General features: G+C 35.3%; 1 protein-coding gene across 1 annotated transcript in view; it reads left to right on the forward strand.

Moving 5' to 3' along the window:
* VPS50 (VPS50 subunit of EARP/GARPII complex) overlaps positions 1 to 17,066 on the forward strand; it is an 80,581-nt gene that overhangs the window by 14,746 nt on the left and 48,769 nt on the right. The window contains exons 6-13 of the mRNA XM_053980677.1: positions 2,111 to 2,181; positions 2,567 to 2,684; positions 2,785 to 2,820; positions 5,229 to 5,311; positions 6,770 to 6,812; positions 9,528 to 9,626; positions 12,495 to 12,635; positions 15,741 to 15,876. Of these exons, the coding sequence (XP_053836652.1) occupies positions 2,111 to 2,181; positions 2,567 to 2,684; positions 2,785 to 2,820; positions 5,229 to 5,311; positions 6,770 to 6,812; positions 9,528 to 9,626; positions 12,495 to 12,635; positions 15,741 to 15,876 (727 nt within the window). The remainder of the gene's footprint in view (positions 1 to 2,110; positions 2,182 to 2,566; positions 2,685 to 2,784; positions 2,821 to 5,228; positions 5,312 to 6,769; positions 6,813 to 9,527; positions 9,627 to 12,494; positions 12,636 to 15,740; positions 15,877 to 17,066) is intronic.

Raw genomic sequence — 17,066 nt, forward strand, 5'->3', positions numbered from 1 at the left:
GAAGGGGTGATGAGGTGGGAGGCTATTGCAGAAGGAGGCTGGTAAGTGCTAATGTACAGTAAGTGCTACTGGTTGAGTCTTCACAAGATAGTGTGAAGACAACGGGGAGAAAAGGTAATTGCGTGGTATAAAAACATTCTGGTATTATTTTGCTATTATGAGGGTTTGGAATTGATAGTTTTGAGTGAGTGCTGCTTTTCCTGAATCCAGCAGCTTCACTTTGAAAACCTCTCACTGCATAATGGAACTGCAGCAAATATTCTTGCATTTTGCTGTGTAATGCTGATGTTCTTATTGCAGACATCTTAGTGAGGTGAACCTGTTTCATACCTAGAAGTGCTTTCAGATACTCCAAAAGGACAGTTAAAAATCCGTTGTGCCAGTAAAAATATTTTAAAAACTTTTCTTAAATGCTTTTGTGCCTGATTAAGTCAATAATCCTTCAGTGTTACAGGCTTGCACAGACTTTTTCTTGTCAGTAGACTTTTTGGAGATTTCTGGTGGGCATTATAGGTCTCACTTTCCCACTGATTCATGAAATGAACCTCCTGCTGTGTGAACTTGTAATGGCAGTTCCAGTTCAGTGTTAAACTACAGTAACAAATCATTACAAGAACCAAAAATGCAATTGAACACATCCTGGACACATTTTCAAAGTGTAGTTTAGGGATATCATGGTTTGAAGCCTATGCCTAGTGTGAAGTACTGGTCTAACAGGCGCTCCTGTGGCCACAAGAGGCACGGTACAGACACAGGGTAAGGGATTTACAGTTTTCTGTTCTTGGAAGAAATACATGCTTTAGAAGGAACCAGTGGGTGAAAGACTGTTTTTGAGAAGAGAAAAATTGTATTCAGTCCTACATGGTGGGCAGAAGACTCCCTCTTTGGGAATATTTAGGCTGCACTCTCTCTCGATTCCTCTCCATCCAGTTGTGTCCAAAGGAGAGATTTTAGAGTCTTTGCAAGAAGCAGAACTGGAGTGGAGTTGCTCTTTATTGTATATGTTTCCTCATGAACAAGGGAACAATGGCTTTTTGAATAGCTCTGGTATTAGCAAAGTATGTTTTCAGAGAGAAGTAGGTATTGAGGAAAGTAACCTTTGAGCTTGGTTTCTTAATATATTTTGCATATCAGCAACTAGGCTGTCATTTATAAAAAAGCAACCCTGGTAACGTAAAGGAGCAGGTTGTGGTGGAAGATGCAGCTCAGTTGTTTGTAGACTGACCAGGAGCTGATCTAAAACTGAACTGAACTTTGAATTCATTTTTGCTTGTCATATTATTAGAGTTAGATGAGTTTTCAAAGTGAAAATCTCCCTTCTCATGGAAAGCACTTGATGCATTTTGAAATGATGAGCAGAATTAAAAAATAAAACAAACCTCCCCCACCAAAAAAAATCAACCCCAAAAAACCAAAATAACCCTCAAACAAACAAACAAAACTATTTTTTCTGTAGCCTGGGGAAAGAATGCACTTTTCTGCAGAGCTGTTCTAACAAAAGAAATCCTAATAGTTGTATTAAAACATTTTTTTTTCAAGAAGTTGAGATTATGCTAGGCACTTCACTAAGTCAAAATCAGGCTAAATTCAGGTCACCTCTGCTGAAGAGTTTTCAGCTGAAAGTCAACAGGATACAATTAACATTCATTGTGATGTGACATCTATTAAATTGGTAGAACACAAGTGCTTCTAAACAAGAAAATGCTGTGTGAAACATAATTTGTGTTTTTTGTTTTGCTGCTCTCTGGCATATTAATGTAAAATTAAGCCCTGTGCTTCTATCCCTGAAGCTTTGATCATTCTGTTGTAATGCATTAATGGTATAGAAATTCTTAGGGTAAATGTGCAATATATAAATGTAGAGGGTCCCACTGCAATGAAAACAGATTTCAACTATCTTATCTTCAAAAGAGAATTGTATTTCAAAATATAGTTTATGTTACATTGCAGTACTTAGTGTATATAAAATGATGAAACAAATAATATACGAAGTAACTCCACAAAGTCATTATAACATCTCAAGAGAAATGTACTAATCAGTAGTCTTCATTGGTGTGTAACTTGTATATTTGTTTAACTTGTGTATTTGTTTAACCTGTTGTCTCTGTAGGAACTTGAACGTGTTACATCATTGCAGACTGGCCTTCAGCTAGCAGCAGTTATTTGCACAAATGGAAGAAGGTATCTTGCTTAAGGAACTACAGAGATTGAAAGTGGGGCAGTATTAACAGGAAATCTGTAAACCCAGAAAGTTGCTTGCTGATGATATTTTCTGTTCATGTGCTGAATGCTATTAACAGTTGCAGTTAGAGATACCGAAACAGTTGCAAACTCTTGCAGCTCTCCGTTTTGCAATTGGTAGTTCTCTTTGAAATAGAAAGCTTTGGAGATATACCACTGATCCACAGACAAGTGCAGAAGGGAGGATGTACCTTCTTGTTTTCTGAGTTCCCCTAACAGTGCTGACAATCTTATCTTCTACCATTTATTTTGTTGGACTTGTTAGAATTTATTAGAAGTTTTATTTTATGAATTATTGAAGATTATGTTAATTTTTACCTTGCAGACACTTGAATATAGCAAAGGAAGGGTTCACACAAACTAGTTTGGGGCTCCTTGCAAATCAGAGGAAACGACAGTTGCTTATTGGACTGCTAAAATCTCTGAGAACAATAAAAACACTGGTATGTACAGTTGTTTTTGTTCAGTGAAAAATATTTTTCTTAGTTTCTGCATAGTAATGACTGGATTTTTTTTTTCTTTTTTTTTTTTTTTTTTTTTTAGCAAAGAACTGATGTGCGTTTGAGTGAGATGTTGGAGGTAAGTCCCTACCAGACTGGTATAATTTGAAGCTATTCTAAGTCTACATTTGTCAGTCATCTTCATTTTTGTCTTGCAAACAGGGTGTGTGCATGGGATGAAATTATATTTTTATTCTTCTTTTAAACTGAGAAAAGCTTCATATCAAATTAGATAGCCCTGTTGCCAGGGGAGAGTATTTTCTATCAAAAACTCATTCCTGCCTTTACATCTGGGCACTGAAGCTTGAGTTAGTTCAGTAAAAATGTTGTGGGGTCTTCACTTATCCCTGCTCTCAACTTATACCTCTTTTCTTTTCTTTAGCTTGATATTTGGAAAAAAAAAAAAAAAAAAAAGATGAGATTTAGCTGATTGTTGATAAGCTGAGTCTGGATAAAGAATTTCTATTGATATATTACTATACAAATTTATAGATGGGCTTCCTGCTTAGTATTTTATTTGCAAATGTAGTAGCCTTCTGTCCTTATTCATTGTGTTGGCTTTTTAATTCAATTGTAGAAAAGATTGCAACATGCAGGCCATGACACTGAAAATTCTGATGCTCTTATATATGCTGCCTAAAAATGCACTAGATGCTCCACAGAGCAAAATAAGATCTTGTCTTGAGGTGATGAATTATATGAAAGAAAGCCTCAGGATTTTATTGACAGCTATAGTAATTGTAGCATAACAATTTTGACTTGCAAGTTTGCCAAATATTTACAGCTAATACTGGATGGAACGTCATGACAATTCCCAGTTATTAAATTTGGAAATTGAATTTTAATAGTTTTAACTTTCAAGATTCTTTGAATTTAATTTCATCTTGAGTAAATCACCTTGTGTCAGCAAACTTTCTTACTCTTTACCAAGCAAAACTGCACTCATTTTCATGTGGCATAAATGCTTTCTGCTCAGTAAGCCCTGTACAATGATTAGCTTTTAATTTCTGTGCTGTGTTTTGCTACCCAGGAAATTAACTCCTCACTGTCTACTGGCAGGAATTGTCCTGAGGAGGTATAGTTGTTGCATTCACACACAGACCCTAATGTCTAATTACCATAATTGGTCAGTGATTTTTGAGGGCTGGAACTGCTGTTTTGGCAGAGTGTGGTTTTAGAGCTATGCTCAATGTCTGCTCCCAGTAAGTTATCCCAGCTACTGGCCCATTTATTTTCTGTACTCCTAGAAGTTAGTAGGTTGGAATATGCATGAGAGCTATTAGTAGCCACTCAGAGAAGAGCATTTTGAAAGGGTTCCCAATTAAAAAAAGACCTAGAATGAAGCTATAGTAGCTTACAGGGCTGAGCTGCATTTGGAATATATTAGTAACATATCTTATGCAAGCAAGGCTTTCTGGTTTGAGCCCTGTTAGACTTAATGGAGCAAGTACCAGATTTCCAGTAGAGAGAGATGTAAAGAGCTAAAAATGCAGCAGTCCTTTTAGACCGGTGTACTGTTCTGTTTTCATCTAATGGATAATGTATTTGGGGGGTTTTTTGTGTTTTTTTAGTTAAATTTGATCTGCATTAGAACATTGCTGTTCAAACCAATTTAATTTCAGAAAGTACTCTATGATAATAGCTTAATATAAATTACCCTTGCGTTTTTGCTCTTCAATCAATGACTGAAATTCCAGTAACAGTTTTGCATTTTGGCTGTCTAAAGCATGTAATATAGCAGATGTAATTAGGACAAAAAACAGAAGCTCTTAGCTATTAAAGAGAGTTTCTCTTCTTCCAAGATTCCTTCTGGTCTCATGTCTAATAGAATACTGAAACAATAGGTATATCCAAGGCAATGGCTATGTCTTGTTGGTAGGATCTTGGGTTTTACATTTTTGTGTGTATGTTTTTGTTTTGTCCTGACATCCTTATAATACTTCCTGATTGAGCTGTCTACTTACTGGATATTCTTCTTATATATTAGGACAATGCATCCATAGTGTGTTCTTTGTTTCCTGAGGCCTTCTGTGAGTCAGTTATGTTTAAGCTAATTTTTAATAAGCTGGATGTATCAATTTAAATAGTGTTTATTTGGGTGTAATGTTGGAAGTGTCTTCCTTGTCTCCTCTTACATTTTATAAACAATGGGAATAGCTTGTCAGTGCCTGAATTAACCTCTTTCCATGAATAGATTACTGGGAAGATGTTAGTTGTTCTGTAATAAAAACTATATGATGTATTTTTTATGTGTGGATAAGGAAACAATACAAGTTGTTTGCATAAGGTAATGTAATACCTAGTGTTTTCAGATGTTGATAATTCTGAAGTACTTGCACATTAAGTGCTGCAGTAGACCCTCACTCTTTACTGTATAGACAGGAGAGGTAAAATATTTGATTTCTAATGTTTATACATAAACATGCAAGCAAAAATGGGTATTGCACTGTTACTTCAGATGAGCATTCACTTGTATTTTATCCTAAGGAGGAGGATTATCCAGGAGCTATTCAACTATGCTTGGAATGCCAGAAAGCTGCCAGCACTTTCAAACACTACAGTTGTATAAGGTAGGATGACATTGTGCAGATGTCAGCTTTTATGATTTTACTTGTGGTCACTGATTCTCATTCTCTAAAGAAAGTTTAATTGAAAAGTAATTTTCAGCTTAGAAAAGTAAAATTGAGGCAGTTATAAAAGCCTAAGTATCCTCTGTAGTTTCCCACCTCCCTCTACCACGACTAACCAGTCTTCAGTCATAACAGCACATGATCAATGTTTAGACTATATAATTGTTTTGTAACTCTTCTAATATGTTGGCAGGTAAGTTTCAACTTAAAGTGAATTATAGCTGTTCTACAACCTCCCGCCTAGAGATACCTGAGCTGAGTTTTTAATGAGAAGTTTTTATTCTGGAATTAATTTGCCTATAGCAAGATGGCTTCTGCAGGATAACTCACCCTGATTCTTGTCAATGACATTAGCAAGTGCAGAGTTTCATGCTGACATGAAGAAGTTGCTTTCAGAACTGAAACTAATGCAAATATCTGCAGTTTCTAATGTAGAAAGACTTAATGTTTTCATTGATTTAAAAATAAAAAAAAGAAATAGCAAGAAATGCTCATAAACTCCAGCAGGAGATGCAGTAACATCAGATTATTATGTAGGTCCTTCTGTTTGAAGGTTCATTGCATGTGGAGAAACAATAAAAAAATACTGGCTACTCTCTTTAGTGTTTAATGGCAGTTCTTTCTGATTACTTTTTTTTCTATTTAAACTTTTCTTTGCAGGGTGCTGTACCCAATTTATCTAATGGAAACAAAAAAGGAGGGTGATGGGTGTATCATTTAAGCATAGAGAACTAAGCAGAGATGCTAGAATCTGTCTTTTGATAATATCCTGCCTATTTCTTTGTTGCTTTGGCCCTTCCAAACAAAAACATAGTAGGTTTTTTTCTTTTTTTTATTGCTGCTGTTCTGAAATTTTTAAAGCTGGTTGTTACAAAGGTGCACTTTCTTTGTCCTAAATAGTTTCTCTTATGGTAGTTGTTTTTGTTAATTTTTTATACCAACTTAATTTTTTTTTTCTGAGAAAGCTTAAATTCTCTTTTTCTGATATAATTTCTTTAAGGGGTTCCTGAGCAACAAATAAAAAATACTGTAGTTTGCAAAGACTTGACAGCCCTGACCCTTCTGGGTATGCTCTGCTGTAGACCACAGAGCCAAACCAAAGCATTTAAAGCAAGTTTCTTGGGGGTTGGGAATGTCTTTGAATTCTTGGTTAAATCCTAGCAGGATGGAGTCTTGTCTAGACCCTCTTAACACTGTTGCATTATAAATCTAGAATAATGTGGCTTTCAACATAGTGGTGGTGTGATGGTGCTAGTCTGACACAATAACAGCAGCTTGATGGTTTATGATGAATTACTATGTTGTGGCTCAGTAGTAGGGTTTCTGGAAATAAGAAATGGTCTGAAATGTTTATATAATCAGTAATTTTATTCTATACATTTTTTTGTTCATCAATAGTGAGTTAAATTCAAAACTGCAAGACACCTTGGAACAAATAGAGGTAAGAATTAATATAATGATGTTTAGTATATATTAATATTTATCCTCTAAGTATGTGTTAGTATGTAATCTCTAAGTACCAGAGCTTTCCAGTAAAATGTTGTTAGCAATTATAGAATGTGTACATTTCTTTCAGATACTGTCTTTGGATGCTATAGCCATTGATGTTTATGTAGACTTTAGTGCTGTAATCAACCTAAATGGTCTGCAATATGTTATATTATGACCCAGTTCGCTAGTTGTGCTCACTCTAAGTGGTGGAGCAGTCAAATTTAGAAGTCACATAACACTTGAAGTATTGAACTTCTAAAGAGTTGTGAAAAGTAAATTAATAGCAAGCCAGTAGGTTTGGATAAGCTGTACAGGAGATCACAGTTTCACAGGAAATTTTAGAGGTCAGCAAACTGGAAACTGCTGGATAGGACCAGTGCTAAGCTGTAGGAAATAAGACTTGAATAGCTGTGAAGGATGAGACTACGTTTGGTCTAAGTTGGTGGATAGTATCACAAAAGCAAAGGAATATAAAATGTTAAGTGTCTTCCTGGAAACTGATCTGGTGGAAAAAAAAAGGGAATGCTTTGAACTCCACTACTGGGTAATTTTGAGCTGGAACTTGGCAAGCTTTTTGTAGGAAGTCTAGCAGTGTAGGTATGTATAATGTGTATGTGATGCATGTAATGCATACACATGTAATGTTTAGCAGGAAGCTGAATTAGCTATTTGAGCAGCTGTCTACACCTGTTGTCACATGCTCTTCAGAAAGTCAGACTAGCACATTTTATAATACCTTGTTATTTAATTCCCTGTAAAATTAAAATTTTGTCAGTTTCCTTCAGTTATGTCTTTGTACTTCAGCATTTATGTAAAGCTTTTTTTGTTCCTTTAGTCTTTCTTTGATAGTGCTTTGTTCAGAGCATGTCTAGTTCAAAAGAGCTGGTGGAATGACTGATTTCTTCCCACTCTAACACAGGCCGTGTGAGAGTGAGCACTCAGTTTTTTTCTTGTGAGGAAATACTGATGTTGCTTAAAAGGAGACATGAATTTTTACTTCCTCCAGTAACAGCTTTGAAGAGCAAATTCTGGTCTTATCAAAATATGATAAAATATGCCATATTGGTTGGTGAAAGCAATTCACATCTAGCTAAATGATCATGTTCAAGATTCTTATTTATTACTTGTGAATTTATAAAAATATCTTACTTTATTCCTGTGAAAGTATCTTATTTTGTACTGGAGTTATGCCTGTGCATATGGAAGAAACATAAGTCATCCTGGGGTCCATGGAGTATTGCTGAGAAATACATGGTCTAATTAATACAGAATAATATTCTGCTACTTAGGATTTCAATAATGAGCCTTTTCAGTAGTTGAGTACCTCTACTTAAGTCCGTTCCTTTTTCTTGTCTTTTTTAAATTTAGGTTTTAATATAGATCTTACTTTTATACTAACTTACAAATAAAATGCCAGATGGCTTTAGCAGAAGGAACTATTGAAAAATGTAACAGAAAAGATGAATGATCTCTGTTTAAGAGCTCTGTTCATGGGCAGTTTGATATCCCGGTTTTTTTCTTTGTACAGGTGTTCTGCAAGAAACGAGAGAAGGAATTTTTTTTAATCAGTATATGCCTGAAATTCAAATTGCTGAGTAATGTTTTAGAGAAGTTCTGAATCTTTAGGTTACTTATCCTTTTACCATTTGGCTTGGGGAAGAAAGTACAGTGAACAACCCCACCAAATCTCTAGGATTAATACCAAAAATATTTTGTGACTGATGATGTAATTAATGAAAATTTTCCAGTGGTTTAAGTAAAAGTACATAAACACCCATCTACTATGGTTTCTATTTTTAAGAGCAAGACTGTATTGCAAGATCATTAAATAATAAGAATTGAAATGATTTTATTATCTAGCAATGAAAGAAAATATTTGTTAACTGTGTATCTTATTACATGATATGGATTCGTTCTGTTTTTATTTTTTGCATTGTTGGTTGGAAAAAAATAGGTTGTGTATCTGAATATATTACAGTATCTACATGAGAATTTTGTTATCAAGCTACATAGTCAAACTCTTGAAAGCTTTATTAGTCATTAAATACATGATGCCGTTGAAGTTTATTTTTCACTTAGTTTACATAATAGGCAAACTTCACTTTTGGCAGAGCTGTTCAGTATGCTCAGACACAGCTCTGCTGGCAAAACCTGTATTTGTGTGTCTACTTTCTTTTTAGACTCTCTCAGGTACTGATTGTTGTGCTGATGTAGTATTCTATAAATGGCTGTCTTGCCAATGAACTTTTAATTCAGGCAGTGTTAGTTCAATTTAAGAGATGTAGTCAGAGGGTTAAGATGTCTGTAATTTAGTTAACCCCCAGATCTGGGTTTTTCTTAGGGGTCAAAGTGTACCAGCTTAGAAATCCCAGCTCTCCCATACTGGGGTTCCTGGCCTTCTCAAAGTAAACATCACTTTGAATTTGAAGTATTCTTGCTTGTTCTTGGGAGTGGTGGAACTCTTTGGCTGAAGTACTTACACTGTGAGAAGTAACACTTAAGCACCTCAGAACAGTCTAGTCACACACAGTCTTGGTTACTTTACAACCATAATTATCACACTGTTTAAATAAACATCTTCCTCACTTGCTGCTGTTTAAGTAATGTATTACTTGGCCTGTTTTTTTTTTTTGGGTTTAACAAATTTTTTCTTTCATTTTTATAGGAACAATTGGACGTAGCACTTTCCAAAATATGCAAGAATTTTGATATCAATCATTATACAAAGGTTCAGCAGGCTTACAGGCTGCTTGGAAAAACACAGGTTAGTACTTATCTTCTGAGGAAGTCACAAAGAATAGTCATGTCACAGCATGAAGCTTTGAGTACTGTGATGGAAATTTATTTTCATAATTGTTTGGTTTAATCCCAGGTGGCACCTAAGCCCCACACAGCTGCTCGCTTCCTTCTCCTTGGTGTGATGGCAAAGTCAGAGAGTGGGCAGGTGTTCAGTCATCCGCAGGGCTCCATCATGTGTAACACCCACTTGTGAAGACAAACTTTATCACTCAGAACATCCCTCTGTTCTTCCTTCTTGCCCCAGCTTTTATTACTAAGCATGACAGCACATGTTATGGAATATCCCTTTGGTCAGTTGGGGTCACCTGTCCTGGCTGTGTCTCCTCCCAACTCCTTGTGCACCCCCAGCCTCCTCTGGAGGGTTGGGGTGAGAAGCGCAAAAGACCTTGACCCTGTGTAAGCCGTGCTCAGCAATAGCTAAAACATCCCTGAATTATCAAAACCATTTCCAGCACAAATCAAAAACACAGCCCCATGCCCCATACCAGCTACCATGAAGAATATTAACTCTATGCCAAAACCAGCACACTAATGCTGATGGGTCTTGCCAAATATATGTATACAGAGTTTTTTATAATGCTAAAGGTAAGCTCTGTGTTACTGCAACATGTAGTTTTTTTGACAGATCATAACAGTAACAGTTACATATTTCAGCTCTGTTTATACTGCTGTTTGGTCAGGTAAATACTATTTTTTATAGCTAGGTCTGTTTTTCTCGGTTGTGCACTACCTCTGCCTTGAGTATTTCCATTTTATAATTAACATGATGGCAATGGCGCATGTGAGGGGATAGATTTTTGCAGTAAAGTACATCCCATGGCATGTCAAACACGTACGGTGAACATGTCCGGAAAGTTACATCTGTGTGTATCTAGAGCATTTTCTGTGTATAGAAGAGTAGACCTAGGTTCTCCCATAGGATGGGGTTTTCTTCTCTTTGGTGCACTGTCTTGAGGCTTCATATTGGTTTATTTCTCTGAGAAGGCAATTAACCAGTGTCCTTCAGAAGGTATGAAGTAGGAGAGCTAATATCAAGGTCCTGTGAGGTAAAGGGGATAAGGAGACATGAAAATCTTGGAGGCATGTTTTGTCAGTGGTCAGTGCTCATAATACAGGCTGAATGTGGTGGTGCCAGTGTAACAGGGATTGATTTACTTAGGGAAGAGATTACCCCAGAAGGCTTTAGTTCCTAAAGATCAAGTCAAAGCACCTGTCCCCTGGTGAAGACAGGACAAGAACCCCAATCATTTTTTATTATGCTTGGCTTTTTAAATACTCTTTCCAGATTTCAGGAGTATATCTGATATGAGATTGACTTTATTCGGTTTGTTTTAAAGTTTTGTTTGTTTGTTTTGCTTCTTTCTAATTAGAACCTTTCTAGCAAAGTTGGGTTCTTTTTTTCCTGACTTGACTGTAAAACCAGTGCAGCTCTGCAATAGGATAGAAATGGATTTATCTTCCCATACTTTGTTAATGTGCAGAACTATTGGAATGCCTAAAGACTGCAACTTAAAATCAGGGGAGAAGATGAATTAGACTTCTCAGTTTTCTAGTGCACTGTATTTAGTTTCTTATTTACTGAACAAAAATAGGTACAATGCATTCACTGCGTGTCACGTACATGACATGTTGAGAAAAGCAGATATTTGTTGGAGAGGAATGAAGTTTCTGACAAGTGTTATTTGTTACTGCATGCTTTTGCTTGCTTTGTTCCATTATAGAGTGAGTTGGTTTTGGCATTCTTTTTATTACTAGTAAAGTACATATTTTGAACTTGTCCTGAAAATAATTTAATTGCATTTTTATTCAAATCTCTCCCATATTGAGCTCTTCTCAGTAAACAAAATAGCAAGGTCCTTCAGTACTTTTCATTATTTCATTTGTCATTCTGTTTTCTTTAGCTAATTCAAGTTAGGACTAGCTATAAAAGATGGGCTGTTTTAATTTAAGCAGAATTTCTTCTTCATTTCTTGTGGAGTGATTGAGTTCTCAGCTCTTGTTGGTAACTAAAAATGTCAAATACGAAGTAGTGCAACTAAACACTTTCAAATCTGCTGATTACATGTATGTGAAAACACTGAGAAAATTCAGTTTCTGAAATGGAATAATGTTACATACAATTTATGAAGAACAGGGACACTTGGGAAAGATCCTGACCTGAAACTCAGACATGATTATGGCAAAACTAATATGTTACATAGTCATTAGTCCTTAGTACATGTTATTTTTTTTTCCTGGAAAATGTAGTCTTTTTGTTTAAACAAATGTCTTTTTTTTTCCCTACCAAAAAGAGGAGTTTTATAGGAAATTTATTTATATGATGTGCACACCTTTCTGTAATGCTTAATTGTACTTTGGGTTCTTCACTCTGGCAAGTGGATGAAGACTTTGTAATTGTGCTTTTAATTTTAATGACTGCAAAGGAAATATTTTTAATTTAGTTGTCAGTGTTTCCAGTGGGAAAAAGAGCATGAATCCCAACTAATTTATTTTTGGCATGTTATCAGTGATTGGGAGAAGGGTAAATGAGTGAGCAAATTCTATAATTATCTATATTATATTAATATTTACTAGTGACAGTGTACAAAAAAAGGTAAAGAGGGAAGATGGCAGAGGAAACTGATTTTACTTGCAATACCTGAACTCTTTTATGTAACCATATTGTAATATTGCCAAGATCTGTGTTAGGTAGTTTTGAGACAGAGATTGGAGGACATGCTTACAAGTGTTCAGTACTGAGAAAGATTTATGTTAAAAGATGATGGCTAAAAGATGATGGCATATGACAAATCGAATTTTGCTGTTTGGTTTCATGTTACTCTATTTCTTTCAGACAGCAATGGACCAGTTACATATGCACTTCACCCAAGCAATTCACAACACTGTGTTTCAAGTAGTCCTTGGATATGTGGAGCTGTGTGCAGGAAACACAGACACCAAGTTTCAGAAGTTACAGTACAAAGACCTCTGTACAGTATGTAATTCTTGCATATATATGCATGGTTTTTAATCTGAATTTTTTCACTGTTGTAGGTGTACCTTTTGTCAGTAGGGACTCAGTTGTTAACCCTGTAGCTACTCTAAGTTTCTTAATACAGCTTATGACTATTTGAGATATTTGTTACTCATAACTTAATGTTGATTTTGATTGCACTAAATTTTAGCACATTGGAGTTATTGTACACTCCATCTAACAAAGACCAACATTTTGAAATATGTGTGTCTTCAGTATGATATACTAGTTATTGGAATAACTATTATCTTTGAACTTTATTCCAGTGCATTTAGGTAGTATTCACAATTTCTCTGATACTGCATTTCAGTAAGAATTCTTGTAAAGATTCTAATTTAATTGGTGTCTTCCCATTATTCCTGACCTTGTATCATTCACTTTTCATTCTCACATTTAATTTTGCACTTTTGATACCAGGACAGCTATAATATTGAGATATGAAACCCTGATGACCAGCATATCATGGGCTGGGAATATACATTTATTTTCCTCTGCTGCAAATTTTAAGTGCAGTTTCTTGCATATTTTGTAATATTTTTAGAATGAATGTAGCATTTTTTAAATTCACTCTTTTAATTTTTTCACTTGGGATTTTACTGTTACACCCTGAGAAATTTTCTAAAACTTCAGTTATAGGGAAGAAGAATGTGAGATATTTTAGGAGGCTAATATTGAATTACAATTTGAAATTATGTTTCTATCTTGAATGTTCTTTAGGATGTTTGTTTCAGTCACAGATGGAGCCCTCATCATGCTTTGTCAACTTAAGGACCCACCCCATCAGTTGCAATTTATAAAATTGAAACACAGTCACAAAGAGATTAAAGTTCATATTCTGATCCATTTTCTGTTCTTTCACTTCTCTAATCTCCTGGGATCAAGTAGCTGCCGCTAGTAGACAACACATCTGCATTGTAACCATTTCATTGTAAAGAGGTGCCTCTTTGACTTAAAAAGTTTACATTATCTAACAGCCTTTATATAAATAAAAGTGTGATAAAAGCAAAATAAATTTATTGGGAATAATTGACTTAAGTGTTCATGAACATAAAGAGTAAGTTTCTGGATAGTTGGTATTTCCACTTCACTGAGATGAATTCTAGTAGCAGAAAGCCAGCAAACCCTGATCTTTGTTCTCCACACTTCAGTCTTTTCATCTTTCTGCTATAAGCCTTCAGAGAGGGTGGTTTTATTTTTGTTTCTTAGTTTCTAATGAACTTTTCTTCCAGTTTTTCCTTTTTCTTTATACTTCTGTATGTCCTTCAGTTTATTTCTCATTCCTTTCTAATACTAATGATACTAAGCCCACTTACTTACACTTGCAAACTACTGCTGAGCTGCTTCTGACCAGCTCTAAAATCCAGATTGTGTGTTGCTGTTTATCCTTATAATTGAGTGTGTGGAGGGATCTTTCAGGTACTTGGAAATACCACAATTTGTAATACACAGAAGGAGGGTGGCTTTAACTGCATGGTTACAAAATGATTTCCTCATTATTTCTATTAGTCTTTCCTTATCCAAAGTCTTAAAGACATGATGCTTAAGTTAATGTGACCCTTCAATAGCTGGCATTCTGTATGAAGGAAGGTACTCAGATTTTGGGACTTTATTCTACTATGAATATTGCTGCAATTGCATTGAAATTTACTTTTTAAAATTTTTCATTACTGTCTTGGTAACCATTAGATATTTAGAGACAGGCTGCAGATGGGAAATTTTGGTCTCTTACCATGCTGTTGGTTGTTACCTGTTGTAATGCATTTGTGAAATCAGGGTGCTGAATAAGATGAGCTATCATAGCAATTCAATTTCTAACTTCCTGTAGAAAAAACAGCAGGTTTTCATCTCATGCATTCAGTTGTTGAGGAATAAATTGTTCAAAACTGAAATATGAGCCCTCTTTCTCTTGGTTAAGTGAGAACCCTCTTCAGGCTGCCTGTGCTGTTAAGCCAGCATGCCCTTAACATGTAAAGGGTTATGGAGTACTTTAATTAAACAAGGGAGGTCATATAAAATTGAAGTACTCCTTTTGAGGCAGGTATGCTGCTGTGTGTTTCTAAAAATCTGTCAATATCTGTCATTTAGCTCATTTCCATTGTACATAGGTAGCGGGGGACTATACTGGCTTTTTTCTTTGTTTTTGCATCTTTTTGGAAGTCAGATACTGGATATTATAATAATGTGAATCTTTTAAAAAAGATTAATGTTTCCAGAAATTCTTAAGCATTTATGACAGTTAGTGCCTGTTCAGTCAGAGTCACTGTTTCATTGTTGAGTCTTTCTTTTCTTAGCAATATGCTATGCTTTTACATGTTTTCTCTTTTTGAATATTTCTGGAGCAGGGCAAAGCTTTGCTGCTTCAGTCTCAAGTTTTGATTTTCTTTGTTCTAGTATAAGCTCAAAGAAGTTCAGTTGTTTCCTTAGTTTAAATTGAATTACCTTGGTATTTAGTAAGTAATCCTTTCTTCCTGTCCACCTGAAAGTCAGTATGTCTTCAAATATAGTAATTTGCACAAGAAAACTTTAGCTTTTAGATACCAAGAGCCCTGAAATACAGTAAGAATAACATACAGTAAGAATAACATAAGTTAATAGAGAAAATTGCTGAACCAGCAAGTTTGTGGTTTTTTTTTTTTTTTTTTAACTACTACTTTAAGGCTCATTCAACCCAATGGATTAATTGCTAGGAAGGCTTCTCTGTAGTACTGCAGTGCAGAAGTCTGCATCCTTGAACTGACACACAGGGGTGGCTGCATCCCTCTGAGAGTGAGATAGCCTTACTTCTGCATCTGTGTCACTGTAAAATAAATGTAGGAGGTGGTTAACATACAGGCCAATTGTGAAAATTAAAAAACAGATGCTAACAAAAACACTTTGTACTTTTGGACAGCATTTGATTAGTTGACCAAAATCAGGAATCTGTCACTTTTTAAAATGCATTTGAACATGAAACTGATCTATGTCAGCTCAGCTGTATGAATTTTAAGAGTTTCTTACAGTTTGTGTTGTTGCAGCAAAAAATGAACGCAATTTTAAAGTTTCTCAATGCTGTTTGTTGCTCTATAGCACATCACCTCAGACAGCTACATTCCATGCCTTGCTGATCTCTGCAAAGCCCTCTGGGAAGTCATGCTCAGTTACTACCGAACGATGCAGTGGCATGAGAACCATGACCAAGATGAGGCAGCAGTTGTGTCTTCTGGTAAGAAACTTCTGGAAACAAAACTTCTGATATTTGGAAATAACTTTTCTTGTGCTCAGGTTATTAATTTATGTGTTGATATCTTCGTGGTCTTGACTCAGTGCCTTCAGCATTTTTACTGATAGTGTACAGTAAGGACTAAAGCACTCACTGGATTTTTTTGCTCTTTGGTGACAGATTAAATTTTAAATGCATATTTGTATGCGCCAGTATTGCAGATATAAATGATTTTATTTTAAACAGTGCTTAGGGAAAATGTCCTTCCCCTATTGTGTGGAATCTTAAAAAAATAGCAAAAATTATTTTTTTAGTAAAAAAAAAATTATTTTGGATTGCTGTAGCTGTTTTTGGAGTTGAAGCCATTGCTTGAGTTGTAAGTTTTTATAGCTGTATCAGATGTAAAACTCAGAGTCTAAATATTTGATTTTGCAGTGTGGTATGAAGAAAAATTATAGAGTTTTGATTGAACTGCCCATTTCCAATAATATTTACATTTACAGTTTAAATAAGATAGTTAAATTTTCTTCTCTTGTGTCCATTTTGCTGTGGTTTTTGCAGATGTAAAATCAAGTAGGTATCATAAAGAACTTAGTTAATGGAAAAATGATTGCAGTAGACTCCTAATTCAGCCACATATGCACTTATAAAACTAGTTCCCCATAGCGTCGTTACCTGTGACATCCTGAGGAGAGAAAACCATCTGCACTCTAAAGCCTTCTACAGAAGCCGTTAAGCCTACTAAAGTCATCTATACAGTCAGATGCATGATTTTAGATGCACTGCTTTTAAATGCATGCCAGAGTGTTTTGGTATGTTTACTACTAACCTTCTGTCACTCAGTTTTTTATTTTCTGTACATACGGCTTAGCTATAATGTACAACTGAAATGTAGTGATCTACTGAATCACTTTTTAAAATACCTCAGCAATAATAAAGTACACAGAAGGGAATTTTAGAAGTACAGTTTAATTTCAGAGGGATTGTAAATATTTACTGGTTGTTTTTTTTTTCTAAAACTCTTTGCTTCTTCTACAGTATTTATTGAAACTGTACAGGGAATTCTCATTTCATACTTACTGACTATGATATGTGGTAAAGTCAAAGAGTAAAATTCCTGTAGAATGGGCATGTATGGCAGAGGGAACCAGGGAGACAGTTCAGGAGATTATGCTGAAGTTGTTCTTCAAATA

The sequence above is a fragment of the Vidua macroura genome, chromosome 1 (assembly GCF_024509145.1).
Source record: "Vidua macroura isolate BioBank_ID:100142 chromosome 1, ASM2450914v1, whole genome shotgun sequence".
Lineage (NCBI taxonomy): Eukaryota > Metazoa > Chordata > Aves > Passeriformes > Viduidae > Vidua > Vidua macroura.